The sequence below is a fragment of the Poromitra crassiceps genome, assembly GCF_964638095.1.
Source record: "Poromitra crassiceps genome assembly, chromosome: 23".
In the NCBI taxonomy this organism is placed as follows: domain Eukaryota; kingdom Metazoa; phylum Chordata; class Actinopteri; order Beryciformes; family Melamphaidae; genus Poromitra; species Poromitra crassiceps.
In genome coordinates, this window is record NC_139639.1 from 1,163,680 (window position 1) to 1,190,336 (window position 26,657).

The following is a 26,657-nucleotide window of genomic DNA, read 5'->3' on the forward strand; positions in this document are numbered from 1 at the left end:
GAAGATATGTGTATACGGTCGTAGGAAAACAGGTTCACTGGAAAAGAAGAGGAAAAACAAATACCTATACCATACCCTCCCTAACAGCAACAGCACAAAAGTAATCTTCTCACCCTGAGATACTTCCTTTTAAGCATGGAGCTTTTTTGTCATCTAACATTTCTTATTTTATCTTACATTTTTATTTTAAAATTTCATCTTAAAGATAAATAATGATGTGAGGAGGTGTGTCTTCCAGTGCATCCAGTGTGATTCAACACACCTGAACTCCCTCACCAATTAGGTTTGGGTGACACCCCAAACCAAGCACATTATTTCTGTCCAGCCTGTCTGTCCTCATTGTAACCCCGATGAAGACCTTGTCGGTCGAAACCGGTCGGTTTTTTAATTGTTAATTGTTCTACATGTAAAGCCATGCAATAATAAAGGCTTTTTGACTTTAAATTAACTAGTTTTCCTTGCTCCACGAGTGCCTGAAGCCTGCCTTTTTTGCTCCAATATGATGAACCCTTACTTCAAGAGCACCTAGGTTCATTTTCCTTGAGACACCAGAACAATCCTCAGAGCACACCACCACCTCTGTTCACACATAAATAATTATGTCACAACAATTATTAACTTCATGCACCATTTGAATGTTGTCTTTTGCCACTCTCCTTTTCTCTCCCACTCCCTTCCTTGTAATATAAGACTGTAAAGAAATAAAAAATCTTGATCACAACATTTATCTATAAGAACTTCGGCAAATTCTCCTTTTGAAACACTGGCGATGAATGTGAACCAATATATAAGCTAATTGTAAAGACACGGATTTACACAAGGACACAAAGTTATATGTCTACACATCACATCAAACAAAAAAGTGTAAGAACAAGGTGGTTTGTGAATTAAGCCTATGACCATGTTGAATTGACATAAGACAATATCAGAATGCATTATCATCTTTATGGATCTGTCCAGAGAGCACTGACCACTACAGAAGTTCATTAGGCTACATTGCCCAAAACACCAGCGTCGTATAAAGACAAATTGTAAAACGATTAGATTTCAAACTTACCGGCTCATCTCTCTTTCAAATCGAACCGGAAAATGTGTGATCCATTCCTCACAGAGATAATAGCCGACACTAGTATGTGCGGTGGATCTTCGGTGCCGTCAGAACAAGTGTGTGTCAGCTGCTGGTCAGGACCGCGGACAGCGCCTACTCTCTCTCTCTCTCTCTCTCTCTCTCTCTCTCTCTCTCTCTCTCGTCAGAGCGGTCACAGCGCAGAGGAGCGGAGTTCAGGTGGGAGTCTTTCTCTCTCTCTCTCTCTCTCTCTCTGACCAGTCAGAGTGGGTCACACAGCTCGAGTTTGCCTTTGGGAGGGGTTTAAGTAATCAGCTGTCCACACAGAGTTATGCGTGTCCCTGTATGGTTCACTGTACACATCTTTTCGTTTGAGTGAATTAAGCGCCAGGGGCCGTGGTTCTGTCATATAGGCTACAAGAGACTGGATGACAGACTGAAAAGGGCCTTCCAACGCCAGCGGCCAGCCATGGCGCGCAGCCGCGCACACAATGCCGTGAGAATGCCCCTTATACAAATGCAATAGCCATGCAAGACTGAGTTTCTTTGTGTATAATGTTCATTCCAAGACTATAGTCTCGCTTGCCAGACTCTCCCAGCAAATATTCCAAGACAGACTCATCGTATTTGCCATGTTAATAAAAACAACCCTTATGAAGAACTAGCCTATAGATCTCATAACTAGGCTAGGCTATAATAGAACACATTAGATAGAATTTCAGAACACATATACAGATATAAAACATCACAGTGGAATATTTGACTAGCCGAGCCTACACAATTGCATGTAATTATTGTATACTAATATTATTGGAGTACTGGTATGGGTAAGTTGTTGCACTGATGTATCTTCTCAACACCAGAGAGCACTATAAATGTAACAGTTGCACTGTTCTGTAGTCATTTTGCTCTTGACATGCTGCAGTCGCTGTAATCTGAGGCGACAACAATTTTCATATTTTTCCAACCTTAAAAGTAAAAAAGACTAAACTGTATTATTTATGTAATAAAACGTTGATAGGTAAGTATGTTCAATGATATTACTTTTGCACAGAATATTAGGGCTGACTAAATGGGGGGGGGGGGGGTGGCTAATTAGTGGCCAAAATGAGTGAACACAGGTTCAGCACCATGGAGAACTCCATTCGTTAGCTACTGATAGAGCTCACCTGAGTCGAGGAGCACAGCTGAGCGGCATTGGAATCCGCCAGGGAAGTGGCGGGTGAGAGAGGAGAGACTGGATGCCAACTCTGTCTAACTCTAGTGACTGTGTGCTCCGACGGGTATCAGAATCAGATACACTGCATAGGTAGCATACTGTAGCTACTGATGGAGCACAACTGAGTGGATTGTCACACCTGAGCGGAGTTGGAATCAGCCAGGTACAGTAAGTGGACTATGAAAACCTTCTGAGAGAGAGGAGAGGTTGCATGCCAACTCTGTGAGCAAGGCCTGGCTAAAATGGCCAGTGATTGTGTGCTCCAACGGGTATCAGAACTATAATATAATAAGAAGTCTCTGTGTGAGAGTGAGTGAGTGAGTGAGTGAATGAGTGTGTGTGTGTGTGTGTGTGTGTGTGTGTGTGAGAGAGTGAGTGAGTGAGTGAGTGAGTGAGTCAGTGAATGAGTGTGTGTGTGTGTGTGTGTGTGTGTGTGTGTGTGTGTGTGTGTGTGTGTGTGTGTGTGTGTGTGTGTCTGTCTGTGTGTGTGTGTGAGAGAGTGAGTGAGTGAGTGAGTGAGTGAGTGAATGAGTGAGTGAGTGAATGAACGAATGAGTGAGCACAAATTATGTTCGGCCCATGATTTGCAATCGCACTGAATCTTTTAGGAAGTGAAGTGTAAAGGGCAGCCCTGCAGGTGACCTAACAGAGCCAGATTTTTTTATTTAGGTAATTAGGGCCGATTAATAGCCGAATTTGAGATGGCTGAGATTAATTGTTGATTGAGATTAATGGCCAAATTTATGATACAGGCCGGGTATTCCCCTATAGTGGAATAGAGTTCTCCTCATAAAGTCTGCATTCTATACTTTGTTAGTCCCGTCAAGTTAAACTATACCATACAGAAATATAGCCTACAGTATACTGTATGTGCTTTTGAAAGTATGGCATCACTAAGTTCTAGTGTTACATCAAGAGTTAGTTTACTTTGCAAGAAATTACATTATCAAAATGTGGGACAAAACAAGCGACCTGGTTACGTGCCTGTATAGCTACAGTAAGCTCCTGATACTGACTGTGAGAACTAATTAATTTGACACCATTAAAACACTACAAACAATTGCACAGATTGAGGTCTGCACACAGCCAGTCTCCCCTGCCTGAGGCCACAGTGAGATCTCCTTGTAGGTTTAATTAATAGTCAGTGGACGGCAACACTGTCCTGAAGAGGGTCAACAACACATCACACCAAGCAGGTAGCCCACTGGGATCATAACGGATAAGAGCCAACAGCTTAAAGGGCCAGGTGATTCAGTGCCTCTGCTGCTTAGCTTCAAGCTCTATTATTTTAGCTATATAGCTCTTCATCACAATCAGAGAATGAGCCTAACTAGCTGTTCAAACATGGAACAGATATACAAACAGGGAAGCCGAACAAAGCTGTTCTACAGTACATAGCCTCGCAACCGTCAGTTTTAGACCCTCAATGCTCAGTGTTTAGCACTGTTGCCTCACATCAAGAAGGTCGTGGGTTCAAATCTCCACCTCGGTCGTTTCTCTGTGGAGTTTGCATGTTCTCCCGGTGTTTGTGTGGGTTTCTTCCACGTGCCCCAGTTTCCTCCCACAGTCCAAATACGCTGTGTTTGTGTAGTATAATGTATGTAATCTAGTCAAATGTGTAGTAGGCCTATATGTATATCGTTGTGTGTATGATGATGATGAAAAAATGGACTGATCCCTGACCAGGACGTAGTCTGAGCCTGCAGTAGGTGGCAGGCGGCACAAAGCAGCGGAATGGACAGTACACACGACATGACACACACACACACACACACACACACACACAGTGACACACACATCACGGCAGATAAAAACATCAACAGGACATGTGTGGAGCTACGGCCATCATCCATCATTAGGGCCAGAGAGCCCACTGTGACATCTCCACTGTCACAGCTCCATGGTGACAGAGTGACGGGGGAGAGAAGCCGCCGACGTCTGTCTGTTAAAGCTGCTTCCTCTCACACTAGTAAAAAACGAGGGGTGTCAAAATTAATTGTTTAATCGATGCATCGCGATGCGGACGTCTGAATCGAACCAAATCAAATTGTTGACAGATGAATCGTTGAATTGTTTATGTTTAAATTTCTGTTGACATTCAGATTTTAAAGCACTTTATAAGTGAAAAAGGGACTTGATATTTATCTGACTGCTTGTATTAATTGATGAAAAAGTAGCCATAATTGGGCAGTAATAATATAGAAAATTGAGGATGTGATACTGCAATACTTTGAGCTGTATTGAGATGCATCGTGATGCATCGTGGAATCAAATCGAATCAAATCGTTGACAGATTAATCGTAATTGAATCGTGAGGCCAGTGAATATTCACAGCCCTAGACACTGGACAGTATCACTGGACAATGACAATGAGATGAGAAAACAATGGAGGCAAAGAGATACATAATGCGGCGGACGCTTGGCACTGATGTCCACAGAAACAAGGGCAGCGAGTGCTGGAGTCTGTAGATAGAAACACTGCACCAGAGATGGGACATCGGCCAGCACTCAGGATAGCTAGGGCAACACCACTGTTCACTGCCAGGTACAAACACTGTGCCCGAGCGGGAGGAAAGACAGACAGCCATAGACACACACACACAGTTGTCCTGAACATGACCCACACCCCCAGTCTCTAGACATGCAGGCTGCCTGCCTGACTGGTTTCCCAATATGTGTTATGTCGCAGAGTTAAGGTAGAAGAGGCTGCTAGACAATGGTATGGTTGATCTTATGACAGTGAGAATAAATAGGTTTGGAGTTGGGGTTTGAAGGATTTTACAGAATTTGCTATTATTGCTGTTATGGTTGTACAAACTGTGGTTCAGAGAACAGACCAAAAGGTCACACTACCAATCAAACATACATTTGGATACCCGATTGAATGTATGTTTTTCATTCTCTGAAAGCCATTTTGATCTAAAGGCTTATGCTTAAAATTGGTTTCTTAGACAAATAGAAATAGTGAAGTTGATGCAGTTGTATGAATTTATCTTCCAAAGGCGGCTAAAAGAATCTAAAATATGAGAGTTTTGATTTGTCAAACACTTTTTTTTGGTCACTGCCTTTGTGCTATTTAATAGTTTTGATGTCTTTACGATTATTCTAAAATGTGAAAAATAGTACAAAATAAATTAAATGCGTGTGTCCAAACCTTTGGTTGTGTATTATGAGATCTGGGTCCCATGTCAAGAAGAGACATCATCATCACCGACTCTCTCTCTACAAACTGTACCCACGGGACCAGATGTTGTCTTGTTCATCCTGTCCAGGCTGTGTATTGATCCCCTATTCTGATGTGTCAATATTGGCATAGTGACTGTCTCCTTTTAGATTTGAATCTCTGCAATTCTTTCGTGATTGTTCATTTGTCGCTACAATAAAACACAAATTGTGTTCTGAAGTGATGTTACATCTTACCAAAAACCATTATCGTTTCAAACCAAAACAGTCATTAAAGAATACAATCTGTAAACATCCGTATAACAATGTTAACCTCAACCGTCTTCAGCATTTTGAGTTCCAGGGCATTTTAACAGTGCAAGAAATAAAGAGATTAATAAGAACACGTGTTTACATAACAACATAATAAGCCTTTGTATTATGTGGGTCAGAGCACAGCATGCTATACTGTACGATGCCATCAAGAACATGCTGCAATAAGTTCAGGAGTGGGTGAAAAGAAACTGGATGCCTCGGAGGCCTTTTCCTCTCGGGCTGTTGTGTTGGTGCACTCAGCTCTATTCATCCACATACAATGGGTGTTCTCAGAGATAACTCCCAGATAACAGAGCTTCAATCAAGATGTGAATGGAGAATGTGTTTCCTCCTGTGAGCGAAATGGCTTTGCTGTTTAGTTTCACATCTTCTCACCTAACTTCTGGTGAAAAAGAAAATTTGACGAAATTGGCCTTTGAACGTTTGCTGCAAAAAGAACGTATAACTTTAACACTCATTTTCCAAACGGCTAGAATTTGTGAGGATGGGCATTCATGTGTTTGTGTGTATATACAGTATATATACACACTATGCTATGGAATCCAGATATGCTTCGGCCAGTCTCTCAGAGTGGAGAGTAGACTTTGGAGGATTGAAGGAGGTTAGTTAGTATAAGGGCGTCACTAGTCATTCATCACGACAGACAGCTGGGATGGGGTCCCCTATATATTGGCCCTGTGTGTGAATCTACGGGCACGCGTTATTTAAAGCCTGATCCATCAGCCCTATACTACTAAATCCATAGGTTTATCAAGCCGCCTCAATGGCCAGATCCATGGGCATCTATCAAAGCATGTCAGCTTTCAAATGAGAAAACAAAGGACACACACCCACTCACACACACAGTGAGTGCAGTTTAATTTTCTCATGCACGTGCGCGCACACACAATGCAAACAAATGAAAGATTGCTGACACCAAGAAAACCCAGACATAGCAAATCATAAATATGGCACTATTTATTCTCCGCAGACAGACATAAAACTGCTAAAAACAGAAATAGGAAATAAACTCAACTCAATTAATATTTTTCTTTGGTCAACTCAAAGATTAAAAAAAAATGGATGGATGTATAAGTTAACAAAAACAGGTTACGTTTTATTCCAACAGTGTTCAATAAGTAGGCTGGGAACCTGACCAAACTGCCAGCTAGCTCATGTTTCACTTGCCGTTGCAGCAAATGCAATGTGAATTGGTCTGGCGATGCCAGGCTATTCAATAAGCTATAATAAGCATACAAATTGTATACAGTATGGATAAATACGTTTTCATTATTGTGGTAAAATATGGCAGCATCCAGGCATTTTTCTTCTGATGGAAATAAGACGTTCTCTTGGTAAATGGTCACTTGTTGTCAACCATGTTCCCCATTTATATCAGTTAGGAAAAACTGATCTCAAATATACATCGACAGATACATTTCAGATGGATGATGAAATCCTAACAACAAAATTCTCACACTGTTTGGTGCCTGGAGGACTAATTGCGTCTTGACTGAATACAAACAACTCAATTAGACATTTTCTGATCAATATAATTTCAAGTTTTGACACTGTGTCTGTGAATAAATGCACTGTCCCATTGTTTGTGTTTGAGCATTCGGGAAGTGCATGTATTACTACTGGCTAGTGTTGCCCAGGTGGTGGTTTTTGCCTCCAGCAGTGACACATTCTAACACAATACCATCTCCAGCAAGCACACGGTTCTTCAGCATCACCGGGTTGTAGCATGCACGCACCGCAAAGATTACCTCCGTGGAATGTCGTCACCTCGAGCCGAGGAGCCGGGGCATGAAAAAACAACAGCGTGAGCTCAATGACACGCTGACAGGTGCTGTGAGAGCTACATGGGCTCTGAAATCACACTGTCAACGCCGCAACATGGACTCCTTCAACCATGCCTCAGAGCCAAAGTGAACGTCACTTCCTGCTTCAGCATGTGTGCCAAGGGATTTTATTTTCCATTGAGTTTTCGTAAAATGCTTATAAAAATAGCTTTACTTGGTCAAACCAAGCGATTCAGGTATATTTAGAATCCGGAGACACCATAGAACATTTCATTCAGACCAAAACAAAAAACAACAAAAAATATTTCCTTTAAATACGCAATTTTTTTACGTTTTGGTCCGAGTGAAATGTTCTGTGGTCTCTCCTGTTTCTAAATATAGCTGAACCGTTTGGCTTGAACAAGTAAAACTATTTTTATAAGCATTTTATAAAATGTCTATGGGAAAATAAATGGCGGATGAAACTCTCTGGTACGCATGCTGAAGCAGGAAGTGACGTTCACTTTGGCTCTCTATAGCCAATACAATCACAGGCCGCGAGTCAAAGATACAAGACACGCTCCAATTACGAGCCACTTGATATGAAGTTCTGTTGGGACAATGTGGCCACTTCACATTTCAAGACACGACCTCTCTTCACGAGCATAGTCATGTTTTGTAGGTTCCTGAACCTACAAAACCAAGTAAAGAGAGGTAAAGTACAACCATATCGTGTTCAGTCTCCGCTGACCTGCGAGCAGAGACGCACACCGTCAAGACAAAATAATAAAATAAAATGAATGGCAATAACAGTCACAACACAATACAGCAATGCACCGTTGTCACCTGCAGCTCTCACCGTGTGTGCATTACCGTACATTACCATAATTACCGTCATTACAGTAAACCAAACAGTTCAGTAAACCAAACAGTTCAGTAAACCAAACAGTTCAGTAAACCAAACAGTTCAGTAAACCCCACAGAACTGAAAAAAGTGCAACACGTGAAATGGCAACCAACCTAGTTTGACGAAGCTGCCATGACGACAATATGCGACTGTGGTCCCTCCCTAGCTTACAAAGAAGCAGTGCTTGACATAATAGTATATTTACAAGGAGTTAACAGTTTAGATGTAGATACAATGTTTCTTGTTGAAGACGCACGACAGAATGGACCTTGAACGCATTATTAGAGTCTTATATTCTATATTTCCATCTCGCCTTGTTTTTGGCCTTTGATAAAAGGTCTAGTCACAGAGGTGGATGGAGAGATGCAAGAGTGAATGGAGGGAAATAGCACAGGCTCCTCTTTTACAGTCAGTCAGTTGGTGAAAACACGTGTTTTTTCACTCGCTTCCGAGCCGTCGTAGGCTTGTGCCGTGTCCGCGTTTCTCTCAGTACCGCAAAAGCACCGAGCTGTCCAGCGCCAGAGATTGCACACACACCATATCGGCTCCATCCAGAGTACAGTACACACAGATTTGTATGGATGGTCACATGGTTTACCTCTGTGTTCATGGACGTTTTCATGCTCGCATGTGGTCGAATATGTACATTTGCACATGAATCTTCTTGTTGGTAATGGGAGACTGGATTCAGCAGGAGTGTGCGCACTGCCCTCGGATGTGTGTGTATGTGTGTGTGTGTTCGTGTGTGTGTGTGTGTGTGTGTGCGTGTGTGTGTGTGTGTGTGTGTGCGTGCGTGTGTGTGTGTGTGTGTGTGTGTGTTATGAGTATCGGTACGCGTCTGTATTCCAGCTTGGTGTATTCACCCTTCTTCTCAGTGTATACGCGTGTCCCAGATCCACCTTTCCGCCCCCGTCCCTCCCCCTCCTCCTAGAGGACCTGTTCAGTGCTGGAGGCGGAGATGTCCAGTAGTCTCCAGGCGGCGTTGGGGTTCAGCTCCTCTTGGTCACGACACAACGCCCACACATACATCATCCTCATCACCTTCTCCTGTTGGGGGGGAGGTGACGTTAGAGCCAAAAAGACAACACGGTAAAGCAACAGCGAGGTATGATGGTAAAATATGGCCACTTATTAAACAAAAATCTTGACTAGCTCCAATTACTACGGTTAACTGGGTGGCTACCAGTAGCCTTTTCTGCCTCTAAGATGCATGCGCACACTTTATGCGCGGCGTTGCTCGGAAACTCATCTATTAGATCAAGGCAGTGTTGTAGTCAAGTCACTATATCTCGAGTCTGAGTAGAGTCTCGAGTCCCCGGTGTTCGACATCAAAACAAATAGCTGAAATGAAGTTCGAACTCTATAACATTTGCTCAATTCACGACGTCTCGATTAGTCTCTATTTCATTGAGTTGTTTACTGCCTCGAAACAACTCAACCTTCTAACCCTTCTGAAATACAACAGATGCAGTAGACTGATAATTATGAGCCGACTGACCGGATCTCCCTCCACTAACTCTCCTTTGGGGCTGCGGATCACCATGACGACCTGGGCCTGGAAGGTGATGATTAACACTGGGCCCTGGTCCATGATCTTACCCATCGCCAGCTAAACACAGGCAGAGAAGATGAACAAACAAACAAATGAATTAATGAATGAATCATAAGTACTGCACTATGAACCCAGAGAGAAACAGTTGTACTTAATAAAAGAAGAGGGGGCGAGCGAGAGCGAGAGCGAGAGAGAGAGAGAGAGAGAGAGAGAGAGAGAGAGAGAGAGAGAGAGAGAGAGAGAGAGAGAGAGCCCTCGCCTCAGGCTTGTGTAAAGTGCATGAGTTTGATGGCACTTACGTCTATGTTGTCAATGTCAAGGATTTTGGACTGGAACATGAGGCCCAGAGCTCGGGCCTGCTGGATGGGGTGGGCCAGCTGACTGTAGGTCTGAGGACAGGGCCATGAAAACACATTTGGTATGAAAATCATACTTCTCACACACACGCACGCGCACGGCACGCACGCACACAGACACACACACGCACAAAGCGGTGGATCAGGTGGACCAAGATAATACTTCTGATTTGATTTGTGTGGGTAACTATTTTCTGAGAGGTGATTTTGCTCATTTGTTCAAATTGAAAAAGAGAAATGGGAAATGCGCTATTGTCAATGGTGAATAATACACACTCAAATTAATGTCCAAAGGTGGCTAAGCATGTGACATCAGGTAAGGTAAGTTACAAGATATAACAGAATAAATATACAGAAGAAGAGATGGTGATGATATGGCTTGGGATACTTAAACAATAGATCATGACAGGCCGTGGTATATGCTTATTTTACCACACCTAAGGGTCGTGCTTAGGTGTGGTATAATAAGCATATATCATGGTCTGAAGTGATCTATTGCTTTTATAAAACGGTTACCAAGTATGGCAATATGTAAATTATTGTTATTATTATTTAAATGTCTTAAATGTCCATTTTATTTCTTCTTTTCGTTTATTTTGTGATGCTTTTAAATGTCCATTTTCTTTTCTTTTCTTTTCCTGTCAACCATTTTATGTGAAGCACTTTGAATTGCCTCTGTGTATGAAATGTGCTATACAAATAAACTTGACTTGACTTAAAATAAAGCCTATTTTTGGGTCACACAGTGAGTGGCTCTAACTGTGGTATATTGACTGTGGTATATGCTCAATATACCACAGCTGTGAGCCAATCAGATTGCAGATTTGAGAGAGCCGTTTTATAATGTACATTATTATGTACTATCATTATTTATCATGAATAAATATGAAAAATAAGTGATGATATGGCTTGGATAATGTACATTATCATACTATCTCATTGTCCATGCCCCATTCACTAAATATGACCAAAATCCAAAAGTCAGAGGCACTTACAGCTTCATAACACCAGTCCTTTAATACATCCAGCTCTCCACGGATCATAGCCTGCAGAAAAGACAGTAACACACTGTCACATAACATCAGATATGAAGGAGGGGAGTGAATGAATGAAACACCAGAGACAAAAAGAGGGAGAGACAGGGCAACAGACAAATTGGGAGAGATCCGTTTACCTCCAGTATGTTAGGGATGATGTCCTTCTCGCACTGCTTGAGGAAGGAATCTTTGTCAAAATTGGGGTCCGCCTTCAGGATCTCCGTCAGCACCTCGGACATCTCCGTCTTGGAGAAGAGACCGCCTGGAAAACAAAGAGCAGCAGAAGCAGCCAACATGATCAATCACAGTTACTAAAAGTCACTTTGAGCTGCCGCGCTGTAACATAAATACAGGCTTTCATCTTTCACGGCCTTCAATCTAATTATTCACACCGAGGAGTAAATGCGACGTCAATCTCAACTACTGACACGGAGCATTATTACCTAGCAGGTCAGTGACTTTGTCGGTCACCGCTCTGGATGCTCTGACGAGGGCGTTGTCGCTCTCATCGTACTTCATCTTCATCTCAAAGTACCCTGGGGAAACAAAAAGGGTACAAAGTGGGGTGAGGTTAGATGATACAACAAAAAGGATGAGTGTTTTTCAAATGAGAACGAAGGTTAAAGTCAGGACCTAATCAATACCAACGCATGAAGCCTGAACAGCATTAGACCCTCCTGCCATCTGCTGTCATGAGTCTAGTGCCACCTACTGCCTTAAAAGTGAATTACAAACAACCAAAGGGCGATCTCCATAATAATAACCATATCGCAGATCTTACTGTTGAAAACCATGTTGTTGTCCTTGAAGTCCTTCCACTGCTGATACCACTTGGAATCCTTGTGGAGCTCGACACCCATGGCCTCTCTGTATCGCAAAAATGCAGGCAAATCACAGCAGGCGAGGTTATTTATATATGCAATAGTGGAGAGAAGGTATGCTGGTAATCATCATCGCCGGAGTGCAAACAGATACTCACTCATTGGCCTCAAACACCCTGGAGTCGTTGTCTCCTCCTTTAGAGGAGAACTCACTCCTCTTCCTCAGCTGAGGAGGAGCCCGGTAAGGACCGGCGTCGCCAACATCAATCTCCTTCTTCATGCTCTCCACACCCTACAGAGGTGACAGAGCAGAGGAGAGAGGAGAGAGAGACACGGAAAGAGCAGAGAGCAGATGGAAAGAAAAAAGAAAATGCGTCAACTTTTAGACAATTATTGTTTTCTTTTCTTTTTTATCCTAACTCAAAACAAAACAATTCTTAGATAGAGCAGCAGCCTTGATGTGGGCATAACTGAGATGCAGAAAAAAAAGATGCCGTTTTACAAGGTTGGAGATCACAGTATGTTTTTCCCCCTGGGCTTGTCTCGTGGAAAATCACTACTTGAAAATCTATCGTCACCGTTAACATGTGACCTCTGACCTGTGAGATGGCCCTGAAAGCGCCGGTCCTGCCCAGCTTCTCTCCTCCTCTGGAGACAGACTCAGCCGAGTGCTTGGCCGTCCTGGCTGCCTCCTCCACCCCTTCTTTGATTTTCTTCCCGATGTCGGTACGAGTCACTTCCTCAAGACCCTGTGGCCATGGATGAGAGAGAGAGAGAGAGAGAGAGACATAGAGAGAGAGTGAGAAAGAGAGAGAGAGAGAGACAGAGAGAGGAAGAGAGAAGCTGTTAATATGTATAAGTAGTCATCACTCATCAGTATTTTAAGTACGTTATTTTCCCATTTGAGACCATGTATTTTTGACACCGAGATATCAAAATTTGGCTGCGTCATTTGGTCATACTGGCACGAGGTAACACGGGCAAAACAGGACATTTTGGTGACGGAATTGACTGTTAAACAATGACTGACTGGATAGATATTGTGACTAATGCTCAAAGTATGGAGAGAATGACCTTCTCAATAAATCTACGGGTTGATAGATTCTTGCAATAACTGGGAAAAATGGATTTTGATTGTGACCTCATGATGAAGTAGATGGAGGACAAAGGATGGAGGCAGCAAAAGTCCATTGTTAAAGACTCATTTCCATACCCCCCCCCCCCCCTCCTCCCAGCAGCAGCACTGCTTCCTTTCCAACATCTGCATTTTTGTCTGCTTGTACATAAGACAATGCAACCACTTTGACTGCTTACACTGACATTGTAGACAAAGGCAAGAGCTTCCAATGTCTCTCTCTGGGGGATCCCGTAGCTGAGAACAACTGGGTTGGTCAAGTTCATGTCACAGGTGGACAGATACAGTCGAGTGGAAGCTAGAATGTCATGTCACACTGTACCTCCCCTTATTGTATTGAGTTCAACTGAATGAAACAACAACGGTGCAACTATCTTTGTACCATCTCTCATTTTATAAGGACAACCTTCAGCCACTCCTAAGTTTCATAAAACGAATAATAAAATTGGCTTTATATATATATATATATATATATATATATATATATATATATATATATATATATATATATATATATATATATATATACAGTAGATAGATATTACATTTTGGTGGTGGTTCAACAACATTTTAATTTGGATAGTGTTTTCAGTAGATTTCTACTTTTTTGTACACTTTGTTGCTATAAAAAATTATGGGAATTACAGTTTTCATCTTTTCATTATTTATTGTTTAAATTATTTGATTTGATCTCATGTCATTTTTTTCTTCTATCCTGCCCGCTGCAGACGCAGACACTCTGTCCAGCCCATTTCACTGTATTAAGCTTTTTGGAGGTTTTTGCTGTCATATGTGTAATATTAGTTGTCAAAACTATATTTATTGTGAGGGTATCCAGCAAGCATTTGATAGATAATGATGTGCAGGCGGTGGTGAAGTCTTACCCTTTAGGTTTACATGACATGTAGGTTCAATGTCAAGACACAAGCACAGCATTTTTTACAATAAGATATTATGGCATGGTAAAAAAAAAATTAAATTAAAAAAAAAAACTGAAACTGAAAATTGTTAAAGGGCCCATATTTTGCTAATATAATGTATTATTATTTTATTGTTGGCCTCCAGTAGAGTAACTTATTGCATCAGTCATAGTTTAAAAAACTCATTGTTTATCTTGTACTGGCTCTCACTGCCCCCTTCAGTTCACCCTCTGTCTGAAACGCTCTGTTTTTAGGTCCTGTCCCTGAACCCCCGCTCCGGAAAATACTCCAGGTGGGCAGCGCGAGGAGTTTTTGCGTTTGCAAACTTCTGCCCAGAGAGCTATCGCTGTAGAAGCGAGACTGTCTGTCTGTCTGTCTGTCTGTCTGTCTGTCTGTCTGTCTGTCTGACTATCTATCTATCTATCTATCTATCTATCTATCTATCTATCTATCTATCTAGATAAGATAGATAGATAGATAGATAGATAGATAGATAGATAGATAGATAGATAGATAGATAGATAGTCATGCATAACAGAAACAGACAGGCGATCTCTGCTATGGCTACTAAATTTGGTAGTTGTAAAACAATTATATCAACGAGCAACTGATTGTCAAAACGAATTTGACCATCGATGAAAAACGTGACTTGGACATAAAGCAAGCTATCAATTGATTTATCAACATCCCCCTAGCTATCTACAGCTCCGCTAGGCCGGGCTGCACCCGGACATTTCCTTCGGTGGCTGGCCAAGCAGGGATTCTATTACCACGGCCTGCCATAACGTTACACCGGGAGCTTCACACTAGCTAATGTAGCTAGTTAGCTAACTTCCCAAATGCTTGTGACTATAGTGTGCCTCTCCTAGCAAAGGCTACACGGACCAAACCAAAATGAGGACTTGGAGAAGTCAGCAAGTTGGACTAACGTTACAAGTTCTGAAAATATGTGCCTTTCGTCATTCATCGGTTGTTCATGTCTATAAGGCAGCTGTGCTGCTAGGCTAAATAGCAAGTGTTAACGTTACCCAGCCGGTAAGTAACGTTAGCGCTTCCTAGCAGCACATTGGACCGATGCTGGAATGAGACACATATTTTCAGAACTTACCACTTCAGTCCTACATCCTGGCTCACTTCCATGTCGTCTCCTTGTTTTTGCGGTCTGGAATCCGTTATTCCATGAGACTACTACTGTTGTGTTAGTCCCAGACAGCCAGGCTAGAGAGAGCCTGGTGAGTGGTGACGCCGCCGCGGGTTACTGAAACACAGAACAGGGAAGAGAGGGGAAGGGTGGGAGCTAGCGTGTGCGCGCCGGCCGGCGGCAACGCTTTGTTGCCAGGGTAACAAGTCCTTACTGACGTCACAAAAATTATGGTTCTCGCACAAAATCGCCATAAATCCATGTCATCTCGTCTACGAGAGTTCATAGGCGCGAGGGGTGGTTCATGGGGGTAACATTAAAACACTTTCACATATTTATTTGAAGCTTAGCCCATGTTTAATATGACCATCCAAGATTGTAACAACATATATATGATACAAAATTAAGAAATGCATAATATGGCCCCTTTAAGAAAAGAAAATCCAATAAAAAAGCTGTGTACCAGGGTTATTTAAACAATTAATATGCATGGTGGCAAATATTTGCCAGCAATTACATCTAAAGGGATTTTGCAAAATTGCAACTTTAAGGTTTAAACAGGACATACGTTGTAAAACAATATATCATAGCTATGTGGGTGGACATACAGAAACCAAGGTAGAAGTTTTACACTTGAAAGTAAAGTTTCTCATAAGGCCAACCTGCATCCACAATGCAGTGGCATGGAAATGAGCACTTGCTTTGCTAACGTTAAATCAGAAGAAGTGGTGATAGCTTACCTCCTTGACGGTCTCAGACAGAGAGCCAAAGGTCTTCTTAAACACCTCAGAGGTCTTCACGGTTTCAGACTCTATGGATTTCTAATGGAGAACAAAACACAAATGACACATCCAGCTTAATAAAGGTAAGCTGTGTTTTTACAAAAACTTCAAAAATGCCCACAACAGAGAACAGACACTGTCCCATATAAAAGTCACAGGGGCTATATGAACCAAACAATGTTCTTACGTATTTCCTGCGGGCCTGTTGGAGGGCATCAGACTCATCGAGCCTCTTGGCCTCTTCTCGGAACTTCTTGATGTTGTCCTTCATCTCCTGATTCTTACTGAACTCCTGACGCAGGCTGTCCACAAACTCCCCCAGAAAACCCTTACGACCTGAAGCATATCGCACCTAATGGGGCAGACAGAGAGAGGGACTGAGTGCTTGGGCAGACAGTTGGAAACAACACTCATGGCTATATCCACAAACCTCCATCACCGCTCTTTAAAGATTCCTTATCTGGCTGGCATATTACAAAAAGACTGTCAAATATTAATGTTGTCACGAGAATGTGAAGAAGAAATAAGACATTAAATGGAGAAATTTAGGGTGTGGGTTGGGTATGAGTCCATCTACTGTCCATTTACTGTGTGTGTATGACACAGGAAATAATAAGTCACATCTCTAATATAAGAAATGAAAGAATCAATCAATCATCAATTGTTGATTCATTTTATATCTGACAACTTTTGCACTATATGTGAAGTGTGCATGGTTACGTACCAGATTACTTTAAACTCAGATTCCATTACATTTATTTGATTACTCTCAGAATACTTTGGTATATATTAGGGAGAGAGGAAGCCTACTAGTACCGATAACAAATTACCAAGTTCAGGAAACTTACTTAAGGATTGCATAGAAAAACAAATTATCTTCTGTGCGACATTTTAAAACACCTGCTACTATTTCAACGGGCTTCTGAGTTTCTCATTTATATAATAATCATCTAACATTTCACAAGTATCTGTAATAGGAATAGCTTATTTGTTTAGGTAAACTACATTTTTGCATTTGGAATGTGTAATGCCTCACAAGTATTACATCACTTCCCAGACCAGGACATGACATGACAATGGTGCCAGGCAGCTGAGCTGAGTCAGACTCAGACCTGGTGGCTGACTAACAGAGTTACTACAGTATCTAAATTTAAGTTGCTGTGTGGTCATATTGGCAGATTCAGTGGTTCAACTTTTTAATTCAAATGAATTCTGTAAAGCTATCCAAACACACGTAATTATCACAGTCCATAAAAAGTGTCATGTTAATACCTGAACAGGTGCAGCCGGGGTCCCTTGTGTCCTGTAGGCATCTCCCCTCCAGAGTGAGGAGACCAGGGGTCGTGAGCAGAGAGCCAGGCCACGTCTGCCCACCAGCTGCAAGATAGAGCAACTCACTGTCAATCACCAACAACACTTTGGGTGGGACAATATAACATATTATCTTCTATCGCAACAATAAATACTCAAGATAATTGTATCCTGGTGACCCTATCCATACATCCGAGTTATGGAGTTTTAAGTATATTTTGATAATTATCTTGATATCGTTAATCATGATTATTTTGGAGAGGATAATCGTGACATGAAATTTCCATATCCTCTCACTACTCCAGACAGAGCAACTCAGGTGACCAGATCCCAACAAACCAAATGTGGGCTAAAGAGTTGTGCAGGACAATGTGGGACACGTTACCAATGCTGAGTAGGGCCGCACCCGCAACTAACGATCATTTTAATTATCGATTAATCTGACTATTATTTTCGACTAATTGATTCGTCGTTTCACTAGTTTGGTCTATAAAAATGGTGAAAAATGTTGATCATTTCCCCCCCAAAGTCCAAGATGAAATCCTCAAATCATGTCTTCTTTTGTCCTGACCAACAGTCCACAACACAAGATAATCAGTTTACTGTCATAGAAGACTAAAAGAACCCAGAAAATATTCACATTTTAAGGAGCCGGAACAAGAGATTTTTTCCTTCTTCTTAAATGGCTCTCTCTTGCAGTGGTTTGACTTTTGAAAACTAGAGCCAATCAAAATGTGGTGCATTGTTTCAATATGTGGGACATGGGAAAATGCTGTGCAGTCCCACACAAACATCTGGGTCACCCATTGTCAATTACCAACAACACTAAAGACAGTGTAACTCACTGTCAGTCACCAACAAGCAACACTCCGTCCAGACAGAGCAACTCACTGTTACCACGACCACCACCAACAACAACAACACTGCGTTCAGACAACTCACTATCAGTTACCACCAACAACAACAACAACCACAACAACGACAACAACAACAACAGACAGAGAAACTCGCTGTCAGTCACCAACAACAAAACTCCAGTAAGTGGAGAAGATGAACGGTGGTGAACAGTCTACTGCTGCTGATACAATACCGAGTCGGGCACAAACTGCTGATACAATACCGAGCCGGGCACAAAATGTGAAAAACAGAATAACATGCTAGGATGTTATAACGTTAGAAATTAAACAAGAACATTGTGATCCCTGAAATACTGTGGCCAGCTGCAGCAAGGCAAGGCCTTTACCGACATCTTGTTGCTAAAACAAACACGCCACAAAATCACGTCCACTATTTTGGACGCGGAAAGGTCAAATACCAAAGCCCTATCCATCTATCCACATCAACAACTTCTCGTCTGGGGACTTCAGAACAGTAATGAAGGACATGTAATGTTGCCTCACCTCGTAGCACCGACACACGGAGGCTGCCATCTTGATCTTGAAATGCGTGGAGCAGCAGAGCAGCGTGGGAGCAGCACGTGCGAGTCTGCTGCAGCAGCTGACCTGCCGCTCAGCCAATAGGAGGAGAGCTGGTGGGCGGGTCTCCTGTCAGCATTAACCTCGCGTCACCAGGCTCTTCTCGGCGAGAAAGAGCCTGGCTCCCGCCCACAATTGATTTTGTCACCCTACTGGTTCCCGCCTAGAGCCCGCCCTAGACCGGATGGCAGCGTTTCTAGCTCGTCAACTTTCACGTTAACTTGACAATTTGACCCAAGTATCAGAATCCTCTTTCACCGTTTTGACCGGTGTGTCAGGCGGTGATGGCGGAGATGCCATATTGCATAAACGTTTTGTTTTATGTAACGCTAGCTTTGTTTTGATCAGACTCTAGTTTAGGTAACATCACCGCGTCAAGCTAACGGCAACAAAGACGTTGTTAGGCGCATTGCCATCCGGTGTTAATTCTGGGTCCGGGGTTTACGCCCCCATGACAAAAAGCGGGGTGGAAGGTGCCCAGACTAGTCAGCATGAACTCAGCACAAGTCAATAAAATGTTGTTGTTTTTTATTATCATTTCTATAACTAACAAAAGGTTGTGTCCACTCCAGTCTGACATGAAATAACTAATATTTTAACCAAATCATTTCATTTATAAATGCTAAAACAAACAAACACACACACACACACACACACACACACACACACACACACACACACACACACACACACACACACACACACACACACACACACACACACACACACACACACACACACACACACACACACACACACACACACACACACACACACACACACACACACAGTGAGTCAAACTGAGTTGTAATAAACTGAACTGAATACGCATCCTTTGTCATTCTATTCCCTTCCATTCAGAAGAACAGCACCAGTGGCCTCAGGGCAGGCCGCCCGTGCAGCTGAATGGTGTCTCTCGGCATGCCAGTAAAGAGCGCTCCCACGAGGAAGGTATGGGAAGTGCAAGGACTCCTCCCCTCCTTCTGCAGAGTTGGGAGCTCTCCCTTCCTGCGGTCAGCCAGCCAGCCTGCTTTGACAGCCAACACTGGCGCAGAGTCGCAATACAAATCTTTAACATAAATTTTCTATTGCACATAACGACCATTCAGACACGCACTCTTCACACACTGCTCCGGAGACAAGCGTTGGAGCGGCCTCGTCTAGAATGGGGAACCGAGACGATGAATACGATTTCTTGTTCAAAGGTAAAGAAAGAAAGAAAAAAGATGACTGCATTCCCCCGTTTAACGTTACACAGGCTCACACACCGACAAAGCTATACGCTCTCTAAATCTCTGTTAATCTGTTATTGTTTAATTGTCTTTGAGTCCGGGCAGATATCAGCATTTGTCAGCGAATCGGACTTATCATCAGAGAAACAATGCCCGGATGACAATCCTTTGGTGGTGCTATTATGTTGTCATTGTAACATTATTACAACGCCCGCAGCTGTATTTATAGGTAGACAGAGGATGCAACACCCTATCCGTGCTAAGCCGTTGTTTTGTTTTGACTGTACTTTCAGAGGAGGACTTTTACACTGTCATCAGTTTCATTTACATGTTGTCTTCTCCTGCCTCACCTAACACCTTCTATGAGTGATTACAGGCCTAGTAGTAGCCTCTGCCTATGTGGGCATGATGATCAATAAAGCTTCAGCCTCAGATAGGGATGGGGTGGACCTGGACTCTGTTATAGCTCTAATTGACATTGAAAACGCAGCAATCGTTCTTAATGGCGTTGTTTCAGCACTAATATGAGAGGGATCAATAGGCATGGGCAGAAAGAAACAGGACATTGTCACCTAGAATTGAAGCAGTAACAAGCTCAGGTCTGTGTCCATCTTTTAGTGCCAGAATGCGATCCTTTGATCGTGATATCAGCTCCTGTGGCACATTAACATCCTGGGCCTGGAAGCCAAAAGGCCATTTAGATGTAACAAAGTATCCTCTGTGGGATGAATAGGGCATCTGCCGGAGGCTAGGGCTCTCTCTCTCTCTCTCTCTCCCTCTCTCTCCCTCTCTCTCCCCATCTCTCTCTCTTCCTCTCTCTCTCTCCCTCCCTCTCTCTCTCCCTCTCTCTTCCTCTCTTTCCCAGAGCCATCGTCTCTGTAGCAGCCGGCTGAAACAGGAAGGGCCACGCGGCCTGAAACTGTCGATTCAGGTTTTGATGGAGCTTGTTATCAGCTTCCTGCAGCCAGAAGCAGCAGTGATGCCGACAGGGACAAAGTTCGTCTCTATTTCCTTTGTGGAGGGAGGAGGAGGCTCCACCTCCACAGAGCAGTCACCTCGGCCCGGCCCGGCCCTGCCCTGCCCGGCACCAGCTCAGCCGGCTCTGGCCAATAAATCACCTTGCTCTTATGACTCACTGCACTTCCACCAGGCCTGTTAATAATCAAGCTGTTGTGCTTTGCTGTGTTGTCTATGGATGCTAACAACAATGTTCCTACACATACTTACCGTACTGTGCTTGTGGTAATCAATAACGATTTTATAGTGATCTTATTGTTATGTTTTTTTTACTGCTATCTAAGTTACCATATGGGCTGACAGTTTTGCTGTTACAGCATAGTTCTTTTTCCCCTGTGGAGGAGGGAAGGTTTAAGCAGGGTTGAAATACATAACTCCCATTTGCCAAGTTACTGTCTCCCTGTTAGCCGAACGCCTTCAGGAAGACAGTATTTCAGCAGGTCAGAGGTCAGTTGCTGAATATCACCACCCTGAGGTGTTCTGGCTAGTCTAACCCTTTGCTCTATGCCAGTGGTTCTCAACCTTTTTGGCGTGTGACTTCTTAAAACAAAGCATGACCCGTGTCCTATCGCAGGTTCAGGTTATATGCAGTGGTGAACAGTTTTCAGGTTGTTTCATTTGATTCTTAGAAGAGCCCTCTAGCAGCGTAAAACTATTCAATATTTCATCAAATGTATTGTAGAAATATGTTTTGTTCCTATCCCATAACTCATCTCGAGAGACCCCTCTGTTTGAGAACCACTACAATGCAATTACCAAGGTTCCCTGATCTGTTGCTATCTGCCTGTTGACCAGACGGCCCCTGTGTGTGTGTGTGTGTGTGTGTGTGTGTGTGTGTGTGTGTGTGTGTGTGTGTGTGTGTGTGTGTGTGTGTGTGCCTGCGTGCCTGCGTGCGTGCGTGCGTGCGTGCGTGCGTGCGTGCGTGTGTGTGTGTACTCTCTCTGCCACTCACCTTTTCTCTCCCTCTCTACAGTTGTGCTAATTGGCGACTCGGGCGTAGGGAAGAGTAACTTGCTGTCTCGATTCACACGGAACGAGTTCAACCTGGAGAGCAAGAGCACCATCGGCGTGGAGTTCGCCACGCGCAGCATTCAGGTGGACGGCAAGACGATAAAGGCCCAGATCTGGGACACGGCAGGACAGGAGCGCTACAGAGCCATCACCTCAGCGTGAGTCAGTGTGGAGCTGCCCGTCCATCTGTTTGTGTCAGACAGTACGTGACTTGAGAGCATACAGATAGTTCTACTGGGCATGGGGAACCCACAGTATAATGGAGGGAAAGCCCTACAGTATAGCAGTGCAGTTCCAGCTGAGGAATTTGGGTCATACGGTCACTCTACCCTTCAATCTAAGTCACGGATAGTAAGGCTGATAGATGGGTATGTTCTGACCCAGTTCAAGAGTACCTATGCTGGCATATAGCTGTGGTTCTCAAACCTTTCGGCTTCAGTAACAGCTTTCCCTGATTTCTGAATCCAGGTATTCCCTTTACCCGACTACAATATTTTTGCTTTATCAAACTGCAAGAGAAAACTAGCATATGATGCAATGGATGAATGATGACCCACCTTTTGAAGAATATAACATTACAAAATAAGAAATGGCGTGAAAGAGTTGCAATTAGTGCAATCTGGGAACCCAGAGTATTTTTATTTTTCAAATACGAATAAACTCTGGGTTCCCAGATTGCTATTACGGTAGTGCCTCCTGCGCAGATTTATTTTAGTTTTCATTTATTTTTATGAGTTATTCTTCCATTTTTCCCATTTCCCCTTTCTCTCAAGTATCCCCTGTAGTAGCTCCACACACCCCTAGGGGTACACCCTAGGGGTGCCCTAACCCCAACCCTAACCCTAACCCAGTTTTGGAACCACTGCCCTATACTAAAACACTATTGGAAAGCCGATTTGGATCAATTGTACAAGAACCCAGAAAGTCATCTTCAGTTTGGCAACATCCATATGTCTTGTTAAGTGTCCATCAGCAAGTGAATAAGTTTATCTGCTATATACCAAAGATGCAAAATGTAAGCTATCTGAATTCTCACTTTACCCTAGTGACCGTTTTATTGTTCCAGAGGTCAAAGGTCAAGGGAGGGGCACCTGTAGCAGAGGCTACAAGAGTAGCATTGATAGAGACACTGAAAAGCGCAGATATCTCTTCAATTAATTGGAGCCAAATCCGATCAAAACAAAACTTTGTCTCTGACAGATTTAGCCCCAACTAGGCCTTCCCAAAACAGTTTGAGGAGATCGTGGTGATCCATGTTTCTCTCAGAAGCTGAGTGGAGGCCACAGCAGGAACCACAGAGGAATGCAGCAGCATGGTCGGACTTGAGTCTGAGTCCCGGACTCATTTTCAGGACTTGTGACTCGACTTGGACTTGAGCACTACTGATGACTTGGACTTGCACTCGGAAGTTGGAGACGAGGAGTCCGATTTATTCGTTCATAAAGGCTGTTGTTTTTTTCTTAGATTTTTTTGTTGTTGTAATAGGCCCTAATAATTTTTGGCATCAGATATTTATAGCTATATTAATACACCGACATTCAATTTCGTGCAAGGGCAGGCACATTTTGTTCCACCTACATGTGGATTCACGCTCATGTTCAGTAACTCCGGACTCAGGTAATGAGGACTCGACTCGGACACTTCTTTGGTGACTCGGACTCAAACACCTGGGGACAGGAAGACATAGTGACTTGACTCCAACACAGGTGTGTGCTTTTGTTCTCCCTACAGATACTACAGAGGGGCGGTGGGGGCGCTGCTAGTGTACGACATCGCCAAGCACCTGACCTACGAGAACGTCGAGCGCTGGCTGAAGGAGCTGAGGGACCACGCCGATAACAACATCGTCATCATGCTGGTCGGCAACAAGAGCGACCTGCGCCACCTCAGGGCCGTGCCCACAGACGAGGCCCGGGCTTTCGCAGGTACCACACCTTCACCGGACTGGAGTCTGGTCAAAAACAGATAACCACCTTGTGAGGCAGCTGGATTCGCGCGAGATCATGAGATCACAATCACACGACAAATCCACCTTGCCACGCTCCAATCTATTGGTTTGAATCCGAACCAGCGGTGGTTCGCAATTCACACCAATCAGCGTACTATGAGGCAGCTACAGGCGGGCTTTAGGTGTGACCCGAGCGAGAAGCGAGCCTGTGATAGACGTGATGAACAGATGGTTCATCCAATCACCTGATGATACAAGGAACGTTTGCGGTCTTAACTCAAGGCTTACTGCGGAGTGGGCCAGGTGCATAAGGCCAGTATGAGAGTCCAATGAAAGCAGAAAAAGGCACAAAATTGTGCACACTGGCACAAAATTGAGGAGGCTCTCTGGATGCAAAAAATCAAATCAAATTTATTTGGGCTACATAATGAAAATAAAAAGTGATAAAGTGATAACAGAAAGGTGAACGTTTCGGTCCTCAGACCATCCTCAGCACAGCACGACCACCAATAGTATGCATTGACATAAAAAGGCAACCATTCTTCAATCAGCAGTAATCAATCTGGACTTTTTCTGCTTTCATCCAATCATCTGCCAGTATTTTTTTTTAAAGTGTCTGCCCGCTGAAACGGTTTTAGGAGTAAGGAGTAAGGAGTAAGGAGCGTCTTTATGAGACCCTCTACCCATCTCTATTATTTTTCACATTTCCACTATCCTTGTTTCTCATCTTAGAGAAGATCATAGCTCCATTCCCTTGCATCTCTTCTAATCCATTGCGTTTATTGTTCTTCTGAAGGAGGCAAGGGAAGAACATGCAGAGAATTGGAGAGTGTTTTGTTTCCTTACGTGGGACATTTGCTTATTTTCTTTGTGAGAACAGTTTTTCACACTGCATTTTTAATTACCCTTTTCTTACTCCACAGAAAAGAACAATCTATCTTTCATAGAAACGTCAGCCTTGGACTCAACAAATGTTGAGGAAGCCTTCAAGAACATCCTCACAGGTATGCTAATGTGAACAGAGGTGGAAAGTCCCAACTCCAACTTCTCTAGAAATTGTGTAGACGAGTAATGAGAAAGGAAGCTTTATGCTGTTGTAGACCCACTGTGAGTCCACCGTTTTTATTGATATTGAAGAATAGTTCAGATAGAGTGATGCTCCTATTATCCAGCATGCCAGCATGCATTATATCAAATACCCACCAAGATGTCGAGCTGTGTAAACCATATTGAACACCAGACAAAATCTTCAGTTTTTTTTTTAATTGAAAATATGTAGGAAGGAACCTTGTCTAACTTCATTCTGATGTACTGGTTTGCCAATTGAGGGAGATGCGTAGCTGCCACACTACATCAAACCATTATCTGGGTGCTTCAGTTGCAGTGATCTAATCTGGTTAGAAATGTCAGTGGCATCTGGCATGCCATCAGCGGCCTTGCTTGGCCAGACTACACAGAACAGCATGAGCGGAATGCCTGATATCTGTCCGTTTTGTCTTCCATCTTTTTGAAAACAGAAATCTACCGCATTGTATCGCAGAAGCAGATCGCCGAGCGGTCCGCCCATGATGAGTCCCCAGGAAACAACGTGGTGGACATCAGCGTTCCCCCCACCACGGACGGCCAGAGGGGGAGCAAACTGCAGTGCTGCCAGAACCTGTAACCCATGGCAACCGTCCCTCCTAACCTGGGTCGATTATTAATTGAAATCCTCGACATCAATATGCTTGATAATGCTTCCATTTGCCCGGGGGTGCAATATCATAAGGATGGGCACTTTTCAGAGCAATGGAATCGGTTCCATTGTGCCACAAACGATCAGTCTCAATCTCAGAAGTGAATTGATTTTAAATAGTAATCGGACCCAGGCTGCTACATTCTAGCGCAGCAACAGGACTGACGGTACTGCCATAGGTAGCTACTACAGTTACCCATGATAGTGTAGTAGCAGAATAGCCTGGCCTGAGACCCTGTACGCCTAAACATCTCCCTAGGCCAGGATGGATCCCCCTCTGGCTGACTTGTAGACGGTTAATGCCATCCATGTGTGGAAGGCCTGGGTTTGAATCCTGCCTGTTTCAGTAGTACCAGCAGTCTTGTTTTTGGGCTCCCTTCCTCGTTCAGTCATCATCTCAAAAGTGGTCGTGGCGCTGCTGATGCTTACTTCATTTTGTGTAAAATATATTCTTTTTTTTGTTTCGTTTTTGATAGCTTGTCTGCTCACATACATTATATTAATGCCATGAAATTAAATTTTACAATATTATGTCACTGTGTCCACTCATGTTTGGTAACACAGTTTGTATGTGTCATATCGAAATGACATGTCTTTACCACAGGACCACCGGATTGACATGGGCTGGTTCTCTTGCATGACCCCACAATCCAACACACCCAGCATTTCCAAGAGGTCTGGATGCACCTGGCTCCTTGTAATGAGTTGCAGTAATAACTCCTAGACAAAAG

At 43.3% G+C, this 26,657-nt stretch overlaps 2 protein-coding genes across 2 annotated transcripts; one reads left to right on the top strand and one right to left on the bottom strand.

Annotated features, from left to right (window-relative positions):
• Positions 1-6,802: 6,802 nt before the first annotated feature.
• Positions 6,803-18,938, bottom strand: LOC310797333 (mitochondrial import inner membrane translocase subunit TIM44-like; the record flags this gene model as incomplete). The annotated part of the gene is made up of 13 exons (XM_083659702.1): positions 6,803-9,500; positions 9,952-10,062; positions 10,305-10,394; positions 11,357-11,407; positions 11,536-11,660; positions 11,842-11,934; positions 12,180-12,265; positions 12,378-12,511; positions 12,819-12,968; positions 16,156-16,236; positions 16,385-16,549; positions 17,470-17,574; positions 18,909-18,938. The coding sequence occupies 13 exons, from the start codon at positions 18,936-18,938 to the stop codon at positions 9,381-9,383; spliced, it is 1,341 nt and encodes a 446-aa protein (XP_083515828.1). The 3' UTR covers positions 6,803-9,380.
• A 1,074-nt stretch (positions 18,939-20,012) lies between these two features.
• Positions 20,013-26,446, top strand: LOC310796947 (ras-related protein Rab-11B). Its single transcript, XM_083659201.1, has 5 exons — positions 20,013-20,188; positions 22,206-22,401; positions 23,975-24,168; positions 25,115-25,195; positions 25,709-26,446. Exons 1-5 carry the CDS (start codon positions 20,149-20,151, stop codon positions 25,852-25,854), a joined length of 657 nt encoding a protein of 218 aa, XP_083515327.1. The 5' UTR covers positions 20,013-20,148; the 3' UTR covers positions 25,855-26,446.
• Positions 26,447-26,657: the final 211 nt, after the last annotated feature.